General features: G+C 42.2%; 1 protein-coding gene and 1 long non-coding RNA gene across 7 annotated transcripts in view; both read right to left on the bottom strand.

Moving 5' to 3' along the window:
• Nucleotides 1-22,877, bottom strand: part of LOC136429714 (glutamine and serine-rich protein 1-like) — a 46,171-nt gene that overhangs the window by 15,300 nt on the left and 7,994 nt on the right. For 2 of the 6 annotated variants that reach the window (XM_066419655.1, XM_066419652.1), the window contains exons 3-12: nt 21,730-21,810; nt 20,705-21,195; nt 19,758-19,881; nt 18,604-18,675; nt 18,284-18,381; nt 3,088-3,350; nt 2,628-2,683; nt 2,381-2,463; nt 1,631-1,666; nt 402-494 (exon numbers count right to left, since the gene is read on the bottom strand). In XM_066419655.1, the coding sequence (XP_066275752.1) occupies nt 402-494; nt 1,631-1,666; nt 2,381-2,463; nt 2,628-2,683; nt 3,088-3,350; nt 18,284-18,381; nt 18,604-18,675; nt 19,758-19,881; nt 20,705-21,195; nt 21,730-21,810 (1,397 nt within the window). Of the gene's footprint in view, nt 1-401; nt 495-1,630; nt 1,667-2,380; nt 2,517-2,545; nt 2,602-2,627; nt 2,684-3,087; nt 3,351-18,283; nt 18,382-18,603; nt 18,676-19,757; nt 19,882-20,704; nt 21,196-21,729; nt 21,811-22,877 lie in introns of all 6 variants that reach the window. The other 4 variants (XM_066419657.1, XM_066419653.1, XM_066419656.1 and 1 more) reach the window with 4 other exon arrangements.
• LOC136429713 (uncharacterized) lies at nt 10,971-15,179 on the bottom strand. Its single transcript, XR_010754797.1, has 2 exons — nt 13,960-15,179; nt 10,971-12,828 (listed from the first exon to the last, which is right to left on the bottom strand). It is a non-coding gene; the product is annotated as an uncharacterized lncRNA (long non-coding RNA).

A 22,877-nucleotide genomic window follows, 5' to 3' on the forward strand; every position in this document is an offset into this window, starting at 1 on the left:
ATTGTCTTAAAGAATTAATGGTTTTAAAAATTAATGTGTGTTTGTATCATAGATTTCGTATTCAATTGTGTAATGATGTGGATGAATTTTAATGTGAATGCTACAGCAACAATTCAGTCCGTTGACTGCTACTGTTGAGCATTATTTTACCTTCTGAAATAAACCATTCATATAACTCAGATAGCCAAAGCCTGGCTAGCTCTGGTGACGAAAATAAGAAAAAAATAGATATTCAACAAACTACCAAAACCATATACTCCTTTAACTCAGACTTGAAAAAATGGTACATGCTGCTTTCTTTGCATAGCACTTACAGGTATGGCACAGTCCAACTCTAGTCATATTGATCAAATCTGAGAAACAGTGAATAAAACTGGTAAGGCAATAACAACAAAACTTACGCTGTTGGATGCGATGTACCAGTGCTTCTTGTCCTGGTAGGGTACATACTTCTTCAGCAGGGTTTTCTGGATCTGCCAGATGGGGTGTTTCTCCTGGACAGGACCAACAGCACAGCAATGTTAACACAGGGGGAAGGCCTCCAAATTCACTTTAACTACACTGAGGCAGAGAGGTATTGTTCCCTCTGTGAAGGAGGTTCACCTCCTATGGGGTAGAGCTGTGTACCTAAACAAAATTTATGTACATGTACAGGTCCGGACCTGAACCTATACCTAAACTACTTGTTCAGAAAATGCTAGATTTTCAATAAGGACAAAATCATGTTTGAACTGGTAAAACATAACATTTGATTGTGCTAGGTATTATTTTTATGAAAACACAGTTAAAAATTTGACTCCAGCCATGCAAATGTGTTTTCTGTGCTTTAGAGTGGCTTTAGAGCACTGCCACGGTAATTTCATAGTAATTCTATCTATCAAAGTGGCCATCCCCTGAGTCCCCGGTACTGTATCGGTACACAGCTCTACTACGGGGTATTGCAGCTGATTGTTTCTCTGCATTCACAGCTGTAACAGTGGGGTTCAAGCGCTACCAACTGACCAGTCTAAATGGTCTGAACCTTTTAGCCTAGTGGTTAGCATGCGTGGGCTGTGCGCTGGCGGGCCTGGGTTTGATCCCCGGGAGCCAGAAGACTGTTCTACTCGCCTCTTTGTTTCACAGCTATAACTCAAGATACCATTATATGTACTTTGGCATGTCGTCTGCTGGCATGAGCAAGATGATGCACAGGGATTTTGGGCACCATAGTGCTCAGCATTTCAAGATAATGTAATATTAAGGTTGACACCCCCATCTTGAACGTGTGGTACATTCCACAGCTGGCACCAGTAAGCTGGTGCAATTACCTACACTCAAAGCAGAGGTTAGGCTCGGGCTTGCTACACTGCCTTGGTTCGATATTGTCTAGTGTTACAACTTACAATAAACAACTACCTGGGCATAAATTTAAGGAAATTGTTATTTCTGGTAAACAGGGTATCAAACACCTTCGCATTGCAAACATCAATAATCATGATTACTTCACGGAGACTTGTGTCCTACAGACCCTTGTTTTTAGCTTGTTATTATTATCATCATCCTAGCTTCCTACAACAGACCTGAATAATCATGACAATTCAGTAAATCTTTTTGAATCTAAATCAAGCTCAGCTCAGTAAGACGGACTTACATCACTCAAGTGCTCCGTGTTGACCACAAACTCCTCCTGTGGCAAAACAAACAAATAACAAACAAATAAACAAACAATAACATTATTGTTCATGTTGGAAATCGAAGGTGGTGCTATCATCATACAAAATAACTAACAACACTGAGAAGAGTAGGGGTGACCCGATTTGCTTTGCTACAAAACATTGACTAAGGTCCAGACCTGTGCCTGTATCTGCACCTGTTTGCATACCAGAGTGCTAGCTAGCTTGAAAATTTTTTCCACCATCCCAATTCCTATTGATGGAAAGATCCTACCTGTCACCTTGTTCTAACTTCTATCAATTTTTTAAATCTTTACTCTTGGATTTTTCAAGGTCTACAAATTCTTCCATCATATGCAACAAAATCTATCCAATGATGGAATGATGAGAGCTGCCAAGAACGAATTGAATAATCCGAAAATAATTTCATCAGGTTGGTAGAACATAGGATATTTGGAGATTCTTTTATCACAACCAGGTAATCTCACCTGCTGACGTTTAAGGGGGGATACAAGCTTAGCCACATTTGGGATTACGTTCTCGCCGCAAAAGCGCCACCTACATCGGCTACTTATAGCGGTGAGAAGCAGTACTCCAGTCAGAAGCTCTAAAGAAGGTGTCTGACAGACACCGAAACGTCAGCAGGTGAGATTACCTGGTTGTGATAAAAGAAACTCTGAATTGAATAATCTTTATACACTGTAAATGTGAATAAACTCAAAACTGACCCTGAGGTAGTTCATCCTGCTGTCCTCCTCACTCTCACTCTCTGCGTCCGAGATGATGAGGGGTTCGTCCGACATCATGTCAGTGGAGGAGCCCACGGAGCTGCTTACAACGTTACTGCTGGTAGGCGCCTGGCCACTGATGGGGGGAAGAGGAAAATATGTCATTGGAGGAGCCGACGGAGCTGCTCACAACGTTACTGCTCGTAGGGGCCTGACCTCTGCTGGGGAGAAAAGAAAAACATGTCATTGGAGGAGCCGACAGAGCTGCTCACAACGTTACTGCTCGTAGGGGCCTGACCTCTGCTGGGGAGAAAAGAAAAACATGTCATTGGAGGAGCCGACAGAACTGCTCACAACGTTACTGCTCGTGGGCACCTGGCCTCTGCTGGGCGGGAGAAGAAAAAAATCCTTTTTTTGAATTTCACTGTAAGTAACTTTACGTTCGCGGTCACCTCTGTACCGTGAACTTATCATCACAGTGAAAAAACCTGTTGTTACTATTTATGATTCCTTCACACAGCAGCTCTGTAAACCACTTGCAATTAAAGTTCAGTGAAAATGTATTTTTTCCTTACACCGTGAAATTTTGCTACCCTGAGGATAAAGTGAATTACAGTAAGTGGACATGATTTTTCTTGACTGTCATTACGCCACACCAACAAATAAACAAACAAATAAACAAACAAACAAACACAGCAATGACCTACCCGGACTTGTGTGTTGTTGTGGTGTATCTCTGCCCCGAAGCCGAGGACGACGCCGCAGTCTTCACCACTTTGTTGGGGTAGATGACCACCTTGGGGGGCTGCATGGGGCGTTTCTTGTCGTTGTTACTGCTGGTGGTGGTGTTGGCCGGCCGGGGGGCTATGGCCGGGGGGCGTCCGGCGCCACGCCGCATGTCTGCGTCGTCCGAAATTTCGTCGTCGCTCGACGATAGGGTTAGTGAGTTCCCGCCGCTGTTTTTGGTCGACTGTACGTGTGAACAGTAGGAAAATAGGTTAGAGATATGCTGTCATGTTAATTTCTATGTTCGACTGCGGTGTTCTTCTATATGTACCATGGCCATCAAAGAAAATGGAGACCATGCACTCATGCTAAGGTCCAGCTGTTGTTTTTGGCAGACTGTACGTGTGAACAGTAGGAAAATAGGTTAGAGATATGCTGTCATGTTAATTTCTATGTTTGACTGCGGTGTTCTTCTATATGTACCATGGCCATCAAAGAAAATGGAGACCATGCACTCATGCTAAGGTCCAGCTGCTGTCTTTGGCAGACTGTACATGTGAACAGTAGGAAAATAGGTTAGAGATATGCTGTCATGTTAATTTCTATGTTCGACTGCGGTGTTCTTCTATATGTACCATGGCCATCAAAGAATAGGGAGACCATGCACTCATGCTTTAGGTCCAGCTGCTGTCTTTGGCAGACTGTACCTGTGAACAGTAGGAAAATAGGTTAGAGATATGCTGTCATGTTAATTTCTATGTTCGACTGCGGTGTTCTTCTATATGTACCATGGCCATCAAAGAAAATGGAGACCATGCACTCATGCTAAGGTCCAGCTGCTGTCTTTGGCAGACTGTACATGTGAACAGTAGGAAAATAGGTTAGAGATATGCTGTCATGTTAATTTCTATGTTCGACTGCGGTGTTCTTCTATATGTACCATGGCCATCAAAGAATAGGGAGACCATGCACTCATGCTAAGGTCCAGCTGCTGTCTTTGGCAGACTGTACCTGTGAACAGTAGGAAAATAGGTTAGAGATATGCTGTCATGTTAATTTCTATGTTCGACTGCAGTGTTCTTCTATGGCCATCAAAGAATAGGGAGACCATGCACTCATGCTCAGGTCCAGCTGCTTTCTTTGGCAGACTGTACGTGTGAACAGTAGGAAAATATGTTAGAGATATGCTGTCATGTTAATTTCTATGTTCGACTGCGGTGTTCTTCTATATGTACCATGGCCATCAAAGAATAGGGAGACCATGCAGTCATGCTAAGGTCCAGCTGCTGTCTTTGGCAGACTGTACGTGTGAACAGTAGGAAAATATGTTAGACATATGCTGTCATGTTAATTTTTATGTTCAACTGCGATGATGACTGCTAAGGTCCCATTGCTGTGTCCTGCTGACTGTACATGTGAATGTTAGGAAAACACCTAGAATTAGGTAATAAAAAGTACAGCTGGTCATATAGCTATAGCCTTTTTGAGGCCATACATCTTTTTCCTTTGAATCCATCAAAAACAAACATTCAGTGTTTCAAAAATACTAATTAGCATGTACCCAATTCTTGGTTAACTTGTAACCAGTACAAGTTAGATGCAGATAGACATGAGATACCTGCACAGCTCCAATTTTACCTGCACTAACCTGTATATACCCGGTACATGGACCAGTGCAAGTTAGGTGCAGGTAGACATCAGAAATACCTGCACAGCTCCAATTTTACCTGCACTGACCTGCATGATATCATACCCAGTACATGGACCAGTGCAGGTTAGGTGCAGGTAGACATGAGATACCTGCACAGCTCCAATTTTACCTGCACTAACCTGTATATACCCGGTACATGGACCAGTGCAGGTTAGGTGTAGGTAGACATCAGAAATACCTGCACAGCTCCAATTTTACCTGCACTAACCTGCATAATATTATACCCGTACATGGACCAGTGCAGGTTAGGTGCAGGTAGACATGAGATACCTGTACAGCTCCAATTTTACCTGTACTAACCTGCATAATATTATACCCAGTACATGGACCAGTGCAGGTTAGATGCAGGTATCACTACAGAAATACCTGTACAGCTCCAATTTTACCTGTACTAACCTGCAGTGTTCTCGCCAGGCCTTTTCAGCATAGGGGCCCCCTATGCTGTGATTTGGACCCCCTATGCTGTGATCTGGACCCCTATGCTGTGTTTCAACCAGCATTGGGGTGTTTCTTTCTGGGACAAACCTTGTGACCCTTCATAAATCTTATAAAAAGTTCATATTTGGCTTTAGAATGAGGCTGTGACAGAGGAAAAACTCTACTTCACAAAATCTATCCCTCAAAATGCATGAAATAATGTCTCATTGGGTTATGAATTTACAAATTTTCCGGGGAAACATGCCGGACTCCCTACTCTGGTCATGTCTTCAGCACTCCACGCGTGACTTACACCGCTAAAGTTGGCCTTCTGTACCTGACCCCTATGCTGTGAAAAAATTCTGGTGAGAACACTGAACCTGTATATACCCGGTACATGGACCAGTGCAGGTTAGGCGCAGGTAGACAGAAATACCTGCACAGCTCCAATTTTACCTGCACTAACCTGTATATACCCAGTACATGGACCAGTGCAAGTTAGGTACCAGGTAGACATCAGAAATACCTGCACAGCTCCAATTTTACCTACACTAACCTGTATATACCCAGTACATGGACCAGTACAAGTTAGGTGCAGGCAGACATCAGAAATACCTGCACAGCTCCAATTTCACCTGCACTAACCTGTATATACCCGGTACATGGACCAGTGCAGGTTAGGTGTAGGTAGACATCAGAAATACCTGCACAGCTCCAATTTTACCTGCACTAACCTGCATAATATTATACCCGGTACATGGACCAGTGCAGGTTAGGTGCAGGTAGACATCAAAATAGTCAAAATTTGACTATTTTGATGTCTACCTGCAAAAATAGTCAAAATTTGACTATTTTGATGTCTACCTGCACCTAACCTGCACTGGTCCATGTACTGGGTATAATATTATGCAGGTTAGTACAGGTAAAATTGGAAGTTGTGCAGGTATTTGACTGTCAAATACCTGCACAACTTTCAATTTTACCTGCACTAACCTGCATAATATTATACCCAGTACATGGACCAGCACACGTACAGGTTAGGTGCAGGTAGACATCAGAAATACCTGCACTAACCTGCATAATATTAATAGCATACCCAGTACATGGACCAGTGCAGGTTAGGTGCAAATAGACAACAGAGATGCCTGTGCAACTCCAATTTCACTTGCACTACATGCACTACAACAATAACATGCACATGCAGGTGTAGTCTAGAGCCTTGACATGAATAATTAATGATTGCATGGTACTAGTAGCTAATATGGGTAAAAAAACATCCAGTGACAAGACATGCACTGTAAAAAAGTTTATTTTCGGGGGAAACTAATTTTGCAGAGGGGGGGGGGGGAAAGAAGTTTTCGCTGTATTCCCGGTTCCCGGTTGAAGCAATACTTCAGTGCAGTGATGAGTTTTATAATGAAAACGTATAATGTGATGAATTCCGTGGGAAAACCGCCATGAAAATAAAAATAGAATAGCAATAGTATCAATATCCCACGCCCTTTGCATAATCCAAACATGCACGGCTTAAAATAGGAAAAGACAGCAAATCATCCCGAATCAGTCATCAGACTCGTCATAGTTGATCTTCTACTGTTAACAGTACTCTCCAAGCAGAGGTTGAACTTGTTGGGGAAAATCGTGACCTTCTTATCATAATCATATGCCCCGTTTTTGTTGTTGTAGAGCTTACAAAAACGTGGCACAGAATAAGAAGTACACAATTTTCCCCAACAACCTCTGCTTGGACTTGGAGAGTAGCTGTAGACAATGTTGACTACATCTTTTAAGGGAAGCTAAACTTAAAATTGAAAAGTCTACAACTATACTTTGCTAAATATACCCCAAAAAAGGCCAAAGTCAACTCCTCACTTATCTTACATAAGCCCACCATAGTTCAGGGTTCTCCCGTCATTTGTAACTTGGGTCGTTATAACGGCTACTCGCCTGGTGATTGAATTAATCAATTGTATTGTCACAATGTGTGACGTCAGGTCTCGGCATTGAGCTTATCATTTTCAATCTGGTTTTCCTGAGGTTGGATTTAAAGGAATTTTCCGACGAATTCGAGGGAATCAAGGAGATAATGAGCTTTGAATTCGAAAATTCCCTGAAATCTGTTCTCATGAAAGCTAGATCCAAAATCCTTGTTGATACTGAATGGGAAATGCCGAGACCTGACATCACATTTGCGACCTTACAATTGATTAATTCAATCATCAGGCGAGTAGCCGTCAGAGCGGCCCAAGTTACAAATGACGGGAGAACCCTGAACTATGGCGGACTTATGTAAAACAAGAGAGGACTTAACTTTGGGGTATATTTAGCAAAGTATAGCAGACTTTTATTCAATTTTGAGTTTAGCCTCCCTTTAACATCAATCAACTGTAGTCATCAAGTAAGCAACAAATTATATTTGTATTTAAATGGTTGGCACAATGGCAGTATATGATTTTCTTGGACCCATAAATTCCTTCAACAATTGGCATATTAAACTGGAGGAACGTAATCTCTGCTCTACTCTGCAATATAACTCTCCTTAGCCTGGAATCCATACCCTCGGTGCCTCCCCGATATCTCTACGGCACTGTGAGTGACCCTCACCCGCCCAGACAGCTTAGCCCGCTCGGGGTGTTGTTTACGGCCTTGGATTAATTAGTTCTAGGGGCGGCGGAAAAGTAGGAAGGCAGCGGAGTAGGGTGTAGCGGAAGTAGGATGGCAGCCAGAGGTAGAAAGGCCATCAGAAACTGACTGGCCCGGTAAACCACCACTAAGCCGACCCTAGAGACTGGGACCAGGCTAAACTCTCCTGTGTGTCCTTTACTGAGAAACCATAAATATGATATTTTCATAATAAACAGATCAATGATTAAAATACTACAAAATCAAATAAAAAAGTCCATTAATCATCCAACACACACACACAACGTTGCATACAAACATACACACACACACACACACACACACACACACACACACACACACACACACACACTCATACACGCACACAAACATGGTTCTGTGGCAACTTGAATTCAACAAACAACAAATCATCTTCTGTTAAATTATGATAGCCTGGATGCCAGACTGTTTCTAGGGCCTGCACATGCCAACTCCTCGGCTCCAGAGCCAACATGCCCCAAGGAAACTCTACAACAGACCCCCTAAAGTTAGACCCCGAGAAGTCTGGCATAGCCAGGCTGAAATTGTGAAGGCAGAACACCACAACCAAAACAACAGTAGGCATGGCATCCGGATATCATGCTGGTTTACAACCTTCTCAACTCTATTGTTTGTTTTGTTTGTTTATTCAGGTTTGTAAACGAAAAAAAAATTGCACCAGAATTATAATTATCTGCAACCAGGGCGTGACTATTACATAATATCAGCGCTTCCGTTCTTTTCAAAACACGTTTGAACGCGGTTGCGTAGTTTAGTAAAAATATATCCAGTCGAAACTGCCAAAAGAACACAACTCAAGGGGCCGATAAAATCTGGTCTACGTGCACAGATGGTCACAATCATATGTCCGTGAAAATTATCTAAAGGACCACCAAAACTGGTCACACTGAACAGGTTATTTCTATGAAGAGGCGATCACTTGTACAGCCTTGACAGCCGTATTTTGCTGCCTCTTTTGTCAACTTAGATAATGTCCTTGCTAAACGACGTCCAACTCACCCAACAAGTTTCGTCACTTTGTTGACACTTGTTGACACGTAGTAGAACTCCAATATCCACGCTTGTAGGCCGTTTTCTGCAACCAAACTCTCTTCTACATAACACAATCGTGTTCCCACAAGTCCCAAGTCACGCTATACGCACTTAGAAGTCGCGCCAAAAAGGAAATTTGAGATTCCAGCGAGGACAATTTCTTCCCACGAGAGTTACTACAGATGGGATAGTGTGCTTAGAACTAGGGCAGTCCATAGTATTTATACAGGTGCCTGATCTAAAACATTGCAGCAAATCACGCCAAACCGGTTCAAACTGGCAAAAACTCACACATCAAACAAATCCTCGTAGAGAAAAATGTATGTTTAGAAGCTTAATACTAAAAAAACTGGAATGTTGGCGTGATCTAAACACGAGCACTGGATATGACAGTGAAAGAGAATGGAGGCTGTCTACTGTACACATGTTAGCTGCCTGTCTAACACTAGTTGCAGGTTTCTATGAAAAAAGCTTGGCAGCGATTGAATGTTAATTGTAAGTGGTGTTCACCTGCCACCACATAATCTTCTATTTGGTCAGAGAGCCAAGACAGGGGCTTATGATCTATCTGCACTGTGAACCACCTTCTGTATAATAGGTACTATTACCTCGCGGGGTTTTGTTGAGTAATGTATAGATGTAGATGTATCTGAACTCTATCAGTCTATGAGTATGAATCTATCGCATAGCTGTTTTTTCTCAGTTGTTGACCAGCGCTCAATGGTTGGGTCTTTCAGCTGCTTGCTATTCAAGAAACTCCTTTACTTTGGTTTTATGCCCAATTTTGGCCTTGATGGCTGTCTCCGATACCCAGAACAATCTATAATGGACTATCCCTATCAAGCAGATTCATTCTAGCTGTGTGACCTCAGACTGACCTACTTGACTCAGGAACCCCCTGACAGCCACCCTCCTAAAAGTAAAAGCAGGACCCCTATCGCTCGATTCTTGGCTCGCTCGCGTAGGGGCCCTGCCCCGATAGACACGGATCTGGCGCCATCATCACCAAAACAGCTTCAGCCAATCAGAGGGTTTGCTAAACCTCATCTAGAGCAAAAGCACCAAGGACGCTGGGAAGCTTTCAACCAATCAGGTTACGTCTCACATTGTATGATTGTTACTTTAGGTTCAGAACAAATTAACCGCCAAATTGTGCCAGCAGATCCACACCGGGCGCGAAAATCGTATATGCTAGCCAGAGAAGGTCCAGTCAGCCAGAGAGGGTTCATCAGCCCGGCAGGGATCTGCCCTATGTCGCAAAAGAACAAGGTTATTAATATTAACACGCAATTGTTACCTAATCTCCCCGCAGTCAAACTGCGCTTAGAAAGAAGGTGCGAATTGTGCCGGCGTTCGAAGCCCGGCGCCCGTCATGGGTCAGCTGCGCGCTGTCTCACAGTTACCCGGCAGGTTTGAATTCCAGATAACAATGGAAGCAAGCAGGCGCTGGTGGACGGAAAGAGTCCGCCGTAATTTTCGTGCTATCTGGGAGTTTGAAATTAGGGAGACTCAACTTGATGCCATTCTAGCATGTCTGGAGAGTAAAGATGTATTTGTTGGGATTGCGACGGGCAAGGGGAAATCCCTGTGCTACCAAATTGCATTCCGCTGTGTCTGCCCAAGGAGGTTATATGGTCTGCCGTGAAACAAAACTTGTTTCGATCGTCTCACCGTTACGAGCGCTAATCAGCGACCAAGTAAGGACGTTATGTAGAGACTTCTCGATCCACCGGACGACGCCATGGCTTCTGCCATAACTCAAGACATGACAAACGACAAGACTCGGGTTTTACTAAACTGAATATAGACGCGAGAATCTGACTCTCAAAAAGATACAAAGACACTGAAAGATGGCGGTGTTTCGGCGTGGTTTTGCACCGCATCCAAGTGTGAAAGAATGGCCAAAAACAGATTCCAAGTTGTGGTTAAGAAAAAGACACACCAAGCATTCACATAAATAAAACAACATTTTAATCAATTATGGTTTAACATTAAGCTAGAAACTAATGGTGCTAATTTGTCTAACGGAAAAGTCTGTATGTCGATACGTTTGCTTTGATGCGTTGTGATGCGGTGTGTTCCCGCACTATTGTATCTGAGGGGAAACTCCCGCTGTGAAATGGCGCGGCCGGCCGGGTTCGTCCCAGATTTGGGGTTGTTAAACGATAATCCCTGCCAATTTTCATGTTGGAGTTAAGCAGGCACGAGGAGGAGTAGAGGCACCTTTCTCAAAAGGTTGCCCCTCCTCGTGCCAGTTAGTAACCTTGTTCTTTTGCGACATAGGGCAGATCCCTGCCGGGCTGATGAACCCTCTCTGGCTGACTGGACCTTCTCTGGCTAGCATATACGATTTTCGCGCCCGGTGTGGATCTGCTTGGAGATTAAGTTCTTCCCACGAGAGTTACTTCCAGATGGGATAGTGTGCTTAGAATTAGGGCAGTCCATAGCATTTATACAGGCGCCTGATCTAAAACATTGCAGCAAATCACGCCAAACCGGTTCCAACTGGCAAAAACTCACACATTAAACAAATCCTTGTATAGAAAAATGTATGTTTAGTAGCTTAATACTAAAAAAAAACTGGAATGTTGGCGTGATCTAAACACGACCACTGGATATGACAGTAAAAGAGAATGGAGGCTGTCCACTGTATACATGTTAGCTGCCTGTCTAACACTAGTTGCAGGTTTCTATGAAAAAAGCTTGCCAGCGATTGAATGTTCATTGTAAGTGGTGTTCACCTGCCACCACATAATCTTCTATTTGGTCAGAGAGCCAAGACAGCGGCTTATGATTTGTCTACACTGTGAACCGCCTTCGGACAGGTATTGGTACTGTATTTGAACCAGCTCTGGCGCAAAGGCAATCGCATAGCTTTGTTTCTCAGTTGTTGGCCAGCGCTAAAGAACAGTTGGGTCTCTCAACTGCTTGCTGTTCGAAAAACTCCTTTACTTTAGTTGTATGCCCATTTTTGGCCTTGAAGGCTGTCTCCGATACCCAGAACAATCTATAATGGACTATCCCTATCAAGCAGGTTCCTTCTAGCTGTGTGACCTCAGACTGACCTAATTCACAGGGAGGGGGTCTGGGCCTGACAGTCTACAATTTACATGTTTACATGTTTGTTTCTTTGTTGGTTGGTTGGTTGGTTGGTTCTTTTATTACGATCTCCATCACTATTCTTCCTGGAGTCCATATCAAAATTATACAAATTACAGCAACGGAAATATACGACAAATTACGCGTTTCAATAATCAGAAAACAAACATATGTTGAGCTCAAATCCAGAAAAATAACAAACAAGTCAAGGTAAAATAAGATAAATCAAATGTACAACATACTATACAACAAAATGTATATTTGAAATTAACAGAAACCGTGACAACTTCAGAGAGGGAGAGGTCAGAGGTCAAAACAAAAATGATGTATAATTATAGTAAATCAAAACACAATTTGTGAAAGTAACTTTCTTTATTCTATTAACCGTCCACCTTCTGAAGGGAGCCATCTGATACCAAACTTAGCACAAGTACTGCTTACGGGTTATTAGGCCGCACTTTTATTACTTTCTTCTTTCATTCTGACTTGTTAACCTCTCAAAACCCACTCATTACAAAAAAAGTGGGATACTTCGTCTTCCACTGCTTCAAAAAAAGAAGGCAAACCTAAAAAGCGTAGATAATTGTATTCCGTAGTAGTTCATAGAATAGCCATTTGTTCTACTTTCCAACATTGTTATTATAATGTTAACTCACACTATTTGTACCTGTCAGTATACCCTTTCTAAGCATTGTTTCATGTTGCAATTAGCCCTCCCGCAAGACCTTGCAAATAAAAGATCAATTGTCATTTATTCATTCGGTTACTCATTTATTGTTACCTTCGCCGAGAAGGTTATGCAGAGGGTAGCGTTTGTATGTATGTTTGTAGTGGCACAGCATAACTCGAGAACGCCTTAATGGATTGTCTTGGTATTTGGTATGTTGGTAGGTTTTGATGAGACCTTAAAACGATTAGATTTTGGGCCCCCTAGCGGCTTCTTACGGTACTGCAGCAGAAGTTCCTGTTTTGATATCTCGTGTTCTGGACATGCTATGGAACTGATTTTTGAGTGGTAGATAGATCTTTGGACAGAGAGTAAGTGGTATGGGTTTGGGCACCCTAGCGGCTTTTTTGGAACTGCAGTAGCAGGTTTTGTGTCTGACTTTGAAAGGGAATAACTCAAGAAGGGCTTCATGGATAGTAATGATTTTTGGTAAGTAGATAGCTTGAGTGATGATGTACATGATTAGATACTTCTCATGCAAATCACTATCTAATTTGCATAATTAATGAGGAAAGTTTGTACATCCGCCAAATTCCATGATAGGACTCTGAAACATGTGTCCATATGTTACTGAGGAAGAGAGAAATATTAATTGATATGAACTATGCAAATGAAGACCTCATTTGCATAATTAATGAGAAAATACTATTACAAGATAGCCTTGATGGATGGTCATGATTTTTGGTTTGTTGATAGCTTGTGTGATGCTTAGTATGAATTGACGATAATTATGCAAATCAGATTTTCTAATTTGCATAATTAATGAGGCAACTTTAAAAATCTGCTTTGTTCCATGATATGACTTCAAATTGTAACTGAGGAAGAGAGGAATGTTGATAGATAGAAAATATGCAAATGTGAGCCTAATTTTAATACTTAATGCATAACTTCTTTAATCCCACACTGGCAAATGATGGTAATTTCATACATTTAATACTTTTGTTGTGGCATCGGGAAGTTATGATCAAATTATGCTAATAAGGGCCTCATTTGCATAATTGATGATGAATATTAGCATAACCTTCTTTGTTAAGCTCATAATTTGATAAGCTCATACTTTGGACATGTTATATTTTAAGACAATCAACTGGTATGATTTATAATTGATGAGAAACACTCCTAATACGTCAGTCATAAAGGTTAAAATCATTTGGCGAAGGTATGAGGTCGTGGAACTCTAGTTACTCATGCATTCATTCTCACTCACTCACTCACCCATTCATTCACTGTTACTCATCCCTCATCCTCAGTCATTCATTCTTTGTCATTCATAAGTCATTGTCATTCTCTGGGGCCACATTAGCTGGAAACTGTGAATACAGTCAGCAATGCAACATCAAATAATGTTTTCAAAATAAAAAAGCTATATTAGCAGAAGCATTAGTTTTTCCCACGCATGTATCAAGTGAGGAGTGTCATGCATAGAGTGCAGTTTGTATATCGCAGCTATAAGTTACCATAGCCTGTATTTACACAAGCTCTCGGCCAGAGGTTGCTGACCCCCAGCCCAAGAGTTCTAAGTTCTAGGGGGATGGCGTTACAGGACCGGCTGGCCACTAGGAGCCCGATTCGTCAGGCTATAAGTTACCACATTGAACTATAAAGGGTATCATCACAAGTCACAGGAACACTAAAGGGGTCCCGGGCATCTACTACAGAACATTTCGGAATTTCTAACACACAAAAATACCCTTTTCCTGCATTTTGAGAAATACATGTACCTCCCTTATCATACACATGTATATTTTATGGGCATGTTTGTCAGAAGTGGCACTGTTGACGTCGTGACAAATATATGTCAGATCTTGAACAGTAAAAAAGGTAAAGGTAAAGATAGTCCTATAGCCTTTTGGAGGCCTTAGACTGATAGAGGCAGTGGGTTGTTATCCACTGTATCTATTCTAGGGCACGGTATTGGAGGGCGGAACCCATCCCTCTCCTTTTACGGCGTTTTACCTCCCCAACCAAAGAAAGGTTCCCGCTTTTACACCTGGCTGGTGTGAGGAAAGTTGTGTAAAGTGCCTTTCCCAAGCATAGTTGGCACTCAAACCCTGGACTTCTGGGTTCTGGGCCAAACGTCCCAACTGGTGAGCCACTTAAATGGTATCCACTGTAAAAGCAAACAAGAGCTATCTACCACTAAATAATCATGACCATAGCATGTCAAGAGATATCAAAACTGGACGTTCTGCTGCAGTATCATAGCAAGCCGCTAGCAGCCCCAAAATCTAATCATTTCGCTACCTCAAGAAGACCTACCCACATACCAAATATCAAGAAAACCTATTCAGGCTTTATCGTGCTGACAGACGAACAGCATGAAAGACACACACACACACATAATGCTGCATATGGAGAATATAAGCAGGAGATTCTTTTTGCAAGTCCAAACTTGGTTACTGACGTTTAGGTTTATTTGGACTTAAACTAAAACATTTTCAGTCCAGTTTAGGTCCAAAGCTTACTCTCATCTCCCAAATAAACATACCCCCCGGAATAAACATACCCCCTGGACAAATTTTTAAAATCTAATAAACATACCCCCTGGAATAAACGTACCCCCCGGAAAATTGCCAAATTGACACGTTAACTGTGTCCATGCTACTTCTGTCTTAGGGAAAGAAGATGATAAGCAGGTAGGTTCTTTTTATTTACATATTCTATATAAGTATGTAAATAATGAACCGAATAACTGTAGATATCTTGTTCAAATTATAATCATTTTCTCCACTTTTGGAAAAATTGGGCATAGGTTCCCCGCGGGGGCCAACGGTGCTTCAAATTCAACAAGTGAAAATGTACATGATACATGTATTTTCTACTTTGAACTTGAACCAAGTGATCAAGGAAAATTGTTGTATAAAACAGAAGTAGTTGCCAAACTTCTCAGTTCACTTGCATGGGTAAAACCTTGTACAAATGTATCAACATTTAGAACTTGAACAGAAAATTACCATATCCTGAATATCCGATGAAAATACAAGTATTACGTATTTGTAAAAGCCATGTAAAAAAGGTTGAACTATGACATGTATATATATATGATGTTAGTTGTTACTAGTACTTTTTCTTGCTCAACTTTCCATTTATCATGTATGCATTGCATATAGAAACATGGATTAATTTTGTAAACATTACTAGAAGTATATGCTTTCCACAAAATCACCTTATTATAAAGAACATTATCATATATTCTCCTTTATTGTGTTGTTGCAATCCAAATAATTTCAAATCCAAAAATTACCCTTGATGTATGCAGAAAAAATCTTTCATTTTGAGAAACTTAGTTGTCAACAAATTCATTGTTTAGATGTGAGAAATCTCAGGCTTGCTCTATTTTGTGCTCTCTCTTTCTGATTAAAAGTTCCTTGGTTACATCTAAAACATTGCCACAAACCACAGGGTTCTCATGTTACACATCAAAGCGCGAGTCAGACAGAGCGGCACCGAACACAGGAACACAGACAGTAAGGGGCGGGGCTAACAGAGAGCTACATGAAGTTCTGAGAATACTCAGCCAATTTGTTTGTAGGGGAGTGATTTTTGTCAAAACATCGTAGGTGATAATTACTGAATATAGATTGCAACTTAGTGTTGTTTATCAACTATTAAGTGGGAATTCACTTTCTTGAAATACCACACATTTCTGACAAAGACAAAAGAGTTTTATTGGAAGATCAAAAAGAGCTGTTTCCCCTTGGTAGAAGTGAGTTCTTCCGTCCGTGGGAAACTTCTAGTGGCGTGCGTTACTGTACTGTGGCGATTTTCCAAGGATCTCCAAGGGCTGAATTTTCATGTTTGTGGTAGGAACCGTAGGATTTAAATGTTTTTGTAGATTTTAAAAGTATAATTCAGTTTTTAATGCTAAGACACTGTCATAATGTGGTGTTATTTTCATATTCTAAAAGTTTTGAGGAAAGGCTGTATTTCAGGTGAGTAGAATTTACATGCGACTCAATGGTAACTTGAGCATTCATGGTGTTGATTACGTTGTTCCAAGGTTGTTCTTTTGGCAATGTTTTTGTCTTTTTCGAGCGTAAATTTTGCGATCACTGTAAGAATCCAGATGGTCTAGAACGGGAAAAGACTGTCAATGTTGTTTATATGAAAAATAGATTTCAAAACTTAAGTGTGGCGTCTTATTTTGTCTGAGATAACAACATTTACTTTGTATCGAGATCGACTGACATGTTAGTACCGCCAGGATTTCACAAATGCCGGGTCATAGCAGCAGGGAAATCAACGCCGCTAGGCCGAAAAATAGCAAATTATGAGCAAAAATGTCGGGGAAATATGGGCAGGAATACCCAAACTTTCGATTTTGATGGGATCCCTGGTTAGCAAAACTCTGATTTGCAAAAAATTAATAAACGTACTGTCCAAAATAAGAACGTACTGGGTGGATTTTGAGGCTGAAAAAAATAAACGTACCGGTACGTTTATTTGGGAGATGAGAGTAGGTATGCAGCACTTCACACACACACAAATGCTGCTGAAAACATAACCTTCTTGGTGAAGGTAAAAAGGGACCTTCAAAGATGCCACAATGTTTGGCAGGAGCTGTACTGTTGACTTGTCAGAAACTCAACATCTACATCCGGGCTTTACAATCATCCCTCAACAGAGACGGGGGGCGCCATAGACTTTCTGCAACTTATGATCCACTGCACACAGAGTCATGAAGCAGTGGATTGCTCACTCTTGACAAAGACTGTAGCTGATCAGTCGAAAATTTGGGTAAGTCCAATTTTTTGTGTACTTGGCAATTGCAGTTCAACTTTGATACAGAATGACTTCTACGGACACAGATGAACTTTCAAGTGAACTCACCATGCCACAATGTTTGGCAGGAGTGGTGTCAACTTGTAAGAAACTCACATTGTGCGTCATCACATGCAAACTAGCAACGAAAGTGCGAAAACTTTCATTCCTAATTCTCCATCAGGACCTTCAAAGATGCCACAATGTTGGGCAGGAGTGTGTTGACTAGCCTGTATGATCCATACTCCCACTGTGGAACGGTTATGGGTAGGGGTGGATACCGGTTTGGCTTGATAAGGTCCAAGTCCAAGTTTAGGTCCAGAGATTTAGGTTCAGGTCTGGATCTGAACCTGGACCTGATCCTGTCTAGTTGATGTTTTGTTTTATTAGACCAATATTAAGCATAGAGAATTAATTCTGACACGCACGACTGTAAAAGTTTCTTGGTGAGAAGACTTTCAAGATGAACCAGTGTTTGATATTTGAATGTTACACTTATTTTAAATGCCTTTTTTGTCAGAGGGGAGACTCAAAACACTTTTTATCAAACAAAATATAAACATATATTTGTATTTTGTTCAGTTTTTTTTTGACTCAGGTTTTTGGCTTTCAGGTTTTTTGGACTCAGTTTTTGGATGTTATAAAGGTCCGAATCAGGTCCAGCGAACCGGTATCCACCCCTAGTTACGGGCGGCCGCTTTAAGTGCAGGTCAATCAGGCTAGCAGTTGACCTGTTCCTAAAACTCACCATGTCCATGAGGCGGTTGGGCGGAGCCTTCTCCTGTATCGGGTTCCACTCTGGGTCGTTGTCATCGTCTTCGTCAACATCCGAGTGACGTCGCTTTGCTAGGCAGGGACAGACAGACAGAGAAAGATGCCTTTAAGTTATCAACCAAGGACTGATGTGTTCAAAAATTCCTAATTCCTGTATATACAGAAGACGGCCTACAGTCCTATGGCCACACATGGGTTCGCCCTTAGTAACACTAATAGCCTCTAGCTAGTTGGGCAACCCTGGCATGTACATGCTGAACCAATAAATAAATAAATAAATAAATAAAACAATACCTCTTCTCTTCCTGGTGACTTGCCTCCCTCTCCCCAGCAGCCCGGCACCGTCCGCTTTTGTCTCTGTAGTACCTGGAGTATCGGCGAGAGAACATTAGACATCCAGCCAGCACAAACATTTAACATAGGCCCGATTTACACACATGTTTTTGAGTCAACTTGGAGTCGAGTTAGAACTGTGGAAGGAGAACCCTAGGCCACTAAAGTAGCATTTTAATGTAGGAAAACTCCACTTGAGCAGCGGAAAGCTCCTCACACTCAGCCCCGAGTCGACTTCAAAAACTTGGGTATAAATCGGGCAATAGTGATGAATAAGTTCCAGGGTTGTTTCCAGGACCCATCCATCCGTCCCAGGACGGAAATATGCTTTTTAGGACGGACAAAAATTCCACCCCATCCGTTCAAAAGTCCTGAATTTCATGACATAAAAAACGACAAACATTAAAGGTGCCCTAAGCAATTTCAGGGGGTAAAACATGAAATATTCTGGGGAAAACAATTCTGTTTTGTGAGGTAGAAATTGACATTTGCTTCCCCATATCAGCACATCTGCATCATTATTTCAGACTTTGGGCGTTTAAATATAGCACAGAAACAAGCCACAAACGGAGTATTTCATTTATTGGGTCCCCCCAAAAATCAGCCCAGAATCCAGCCGTAACCGTTTTCTGTCGACAATTTTCGGTAACTTCCGGCCACGTGACGTCATAATGCCCAAGGACATTGAGCCATGACCACGTGATTATTTCTTCGGAAGCGTTCGGGACTTATCGGTCAGAATCGTGCATGTTCGGAAGATTTGAAATGATGGCTGGCCTCCAAGTGCTCAGATTTTTAATGAGTTCCCAGCACACAACGACATCACATTTTTGCTCCATGATGGTCGATATGTGATGGTATAGTGTCATCTAAACTTACTATGGATAGAAATCAGAAAAAAAACCTGATTTTGAATATATGACTTTCAGCGCCCTAATATTGCTTAGGTTGCCTTTAATAACATGGGCTCCCAAACTACCCTGGGTACCATCCTACGTAGTAACCGCTGGGTCAATGCTTTTCGCTTGCTGACTGTGTGGCTAGCAAGAACATGTGTATCTAAAGTCTAAACATGAATTCTTTAACAGGTCTGTACCATTATCAAAGAGTCATACCCGTGCTGTCTGCCGAAGCCTTCAGGACGGACGACTCCTTCTGTCTCTCGATGGGGTCGAGTCCGTCGGAGTCAGAGTCTTCCGAGTCGTGGTCCCGGAGTACCATGCGGGCTTTCTGAGCGGCCTGGAATGCAGCAGTTGTGACGTCAATGACCAAACGCTCGTTCTCATTTAAATGTACACATTTTGTAATCTCCGTTACCATTAAAAGTAAGACGTTCCTGACTTTAAGATATGCCACGTATAAGTTACGTTACGCAACTGCCGTTTTTAACAGCTAGAAAAGTTTTAAGTCGTCATAAAAACTACAGTTTGACATCTTATATGTGGCATATCCTAATGCCAGGAACGTCTTATTTCAATCGGTAACGGAGATCACAAAATGTGTACATTTAAACAAGGACAATGATTTAAATGAGAACGAGCGCAAAACAAACAGACAAGAAACATATACAAGCTCTCACTCTAATGTATTTTGTACCATATGTATTGTAATGTGCATGGCCATGCTTTGGGAACTTAAGTGACATTTGGGCTCGGAAAGAGGGGATAAATTGTTGGGCCTCCTAGCAGATTCATTTGAAACTGCAGTTGCGAGTTGTCGATGAGATTGAAGTTGCATCTGGACTATGCCATATGGAAGAAATATGTTAATGAGCTTTACTTTATGATAGTATGATAGTATCATAAATTGGCTTTCACTAGTCTTTTTAAATCATAGGAATAAGAATGTGAAGTTTGCCCAGTCAGCGTATAGATTTGTTTGACTGCAGTTCCTTGACCTCCACCAAATTGTACCCTGAATTGTACCCTCACCATATTCGTTTGTTGTGCTTCTCTAAAGCACCTTACAATGATTTTATCCGCGTCCATGTCGGTCACTTTGCGGGCCTTAACTATAGAAATCCCCATAGGCAAAATACTGTGTTCAGCTACCAAAAACTCACCTGTCTTGAAGACATCCTCCTTGGACGAAGATCTATCTTCTCCTCTTCCTCCTCCTCCAGATCTACGGACTCGAAGATCGACTTGCCATTGGCTGTCTCGTCTATGTCACTGGACTCATCCTCACTGCTGCCTTCTGGTTGGCTGCCTCTGGTGCTCTTTCCTGATTGGCCACCACCACCACGACCATTCCTGGCTCGCGATTGGTCCTTACTGGTGCTAGCTCGCAATTGGTCCTTACTGGTGCTAGCCCCCGATTGGTCAGTTGTTTCAGAGTCTAACTGGTCACTAGCGCTACCTTGTATTCTGATGGCTTTGAGGCTGTTTTCCTTGCTGGTCTGTGGTTTCGAGGGCGCGCCCTGTCCCCGCCGTGGACGGTTCGGTTCCCCGAAGACTACGTTCGACGGAGACTTGCCTCTCTCGTCGATGAAGGAGAGAAAGGCGTTCTCAAACGGGGACTTCTTCTTGGGAGGCTCTGCTGACGACTTTTTGGCTGGAAACAACACGGATTTGATTTGATGTATTAGGCTATATAAAAAGACAGATCTCTCTCTCCCTCTCTCTCATATGGGGGTTGGACGTGCTTGCACATGAATGGGAGAGCCCGTGGACTGAAGTGCAAGTCTTTTTTATAGAAAGGGTTTTAATGGCTGGATGCCGGGGGTTATAATTAGGTGTGTTCTTCTAGTTTTATCATACTTTTAGCAGACCATTTTAAGCACTGAAAACGGCTGGTTCCCTCTCTGTCTCCCAATGGGCTCTAATTTCCTGGTAGCTTTGCATGTCAATCAGTTTTCATGCTGTCCCAGTGTCTGGAAGGACTAAAAAAATAGCAGTAACACTGTAACACAGTAACATGCGTCCGTAATTACCAGGGAAACAGAGGGTCCTCTGTGCGTCCAGCTGAAAAAGAGGGCGTCCAAATTTCCTTCTTATTTCAGTATCATGCGTCCAAAAGACGCATGGACCCATACCTGGCTAAAAGCCTGCCAGGAAGAATTGCTTTCTTCGACAGAAAATGACTGACCTTTCCCTGGTCTCTTCCTGCTGCCCTTCTTGTCGTCCTGGTCAGAGCTGTTCTCTTCTTCTTCTTCCGTTTTCTCCTCTCCTAGCAACACATAAACAAACATGAGCCTCTTCAGGGCTGGAGCATCCTCCTCAGTAGGGGTGGATACCGGTTCGGCTTAATAAGGTCCAAGTCCAAGTTTAGGTCCAGAGATCCAGGTTCTGGTCCGGACCTGAACCTGGACCTGATACTGTCTAGTTAATGTTTTGTTTTATTAGACCAATATTAAGCATAGAGAATTGATACTGACACGCACGACTATAAAAGTTTCTTGGTGAGAAGACTTTCATCATAAACCAGTGTTTGATATTTGAATGTTGCACTTATTCTAAATGACTTTTTTTGTCAGAGGGGCGACTCAAAACACTTTTTATCCAACAAATTAGAAAAATAAATTGTACTTTGTCCAGGTTTTTTTGGACTCAGGTTTTTGGTTTTCAGTTTTTTTGGACTCGGTTCTTGGATGTTATAAAGGTCCGAATCAGGTCCAGCGAACCGGTATCCACCCCTACTCCTCAGAAGGCCCGACTCGCTCGGTACGTTACCTCCCGCATCGGCCCTGCTATTCAAAGCCGGTATTCTGGCTTCTGGCGACGTTACTGACAGTTGCTCATGAATGATTAATGAGCAAGCCTTATCTGGCACATACAGCAGTTATTTTGTTCTGAACCCAAAGTAGCGATGTAAGACGTAACCTGATTGGCTGATAGCTTCCCGGCGACCTTTGTGGTTTTGCACAAGATGAGCTTGTGCAAAGCCTCTGATTGGCTGAAAGCTGTTTTGGTGGTGACGTTGCAGGAGGTAATGTACCAAGCGAGTCAGGCCTGCTGAGGAGGGTGGGTTGGAAATACTACTAGGGGCAAGTGCACAGTTTTATCACAACGTCAGGTTGGTACATCACTGGTGAACAAAGTACTTTGCACCCAACCAAGCCGACGTTTAGGTGAACATCCAGGGTTCTCCCCAGACAACGGAACAACGGCGCGCCGCCGGTATACTCCTAGCTCTGCGCCGGTATACTCATTTTCAAATCTAGGGTGTTTCTTCCATATTTTCCAGGATAATTTGGCAAAAAAATCATGAAAATACGAGTACGTAGAATTCTGGGC

This window comes from Branchiostoma lanceolatum, chromosome 3, assembly GCF_035083965.1.
Source record: "Branchiostoma lanceolatum isolate klBraLanc5 chromosome 3, klBraLanc5.hap2, whole genome shotgun sequence".
Classification (NCBI taxonomy): Eukaryota; Metazoa; Chordata; class Leptocardii; order Amphioxiformes; family Branchiostomatidae; genus Branchiostoma; species Branchiostoma lanceolatum.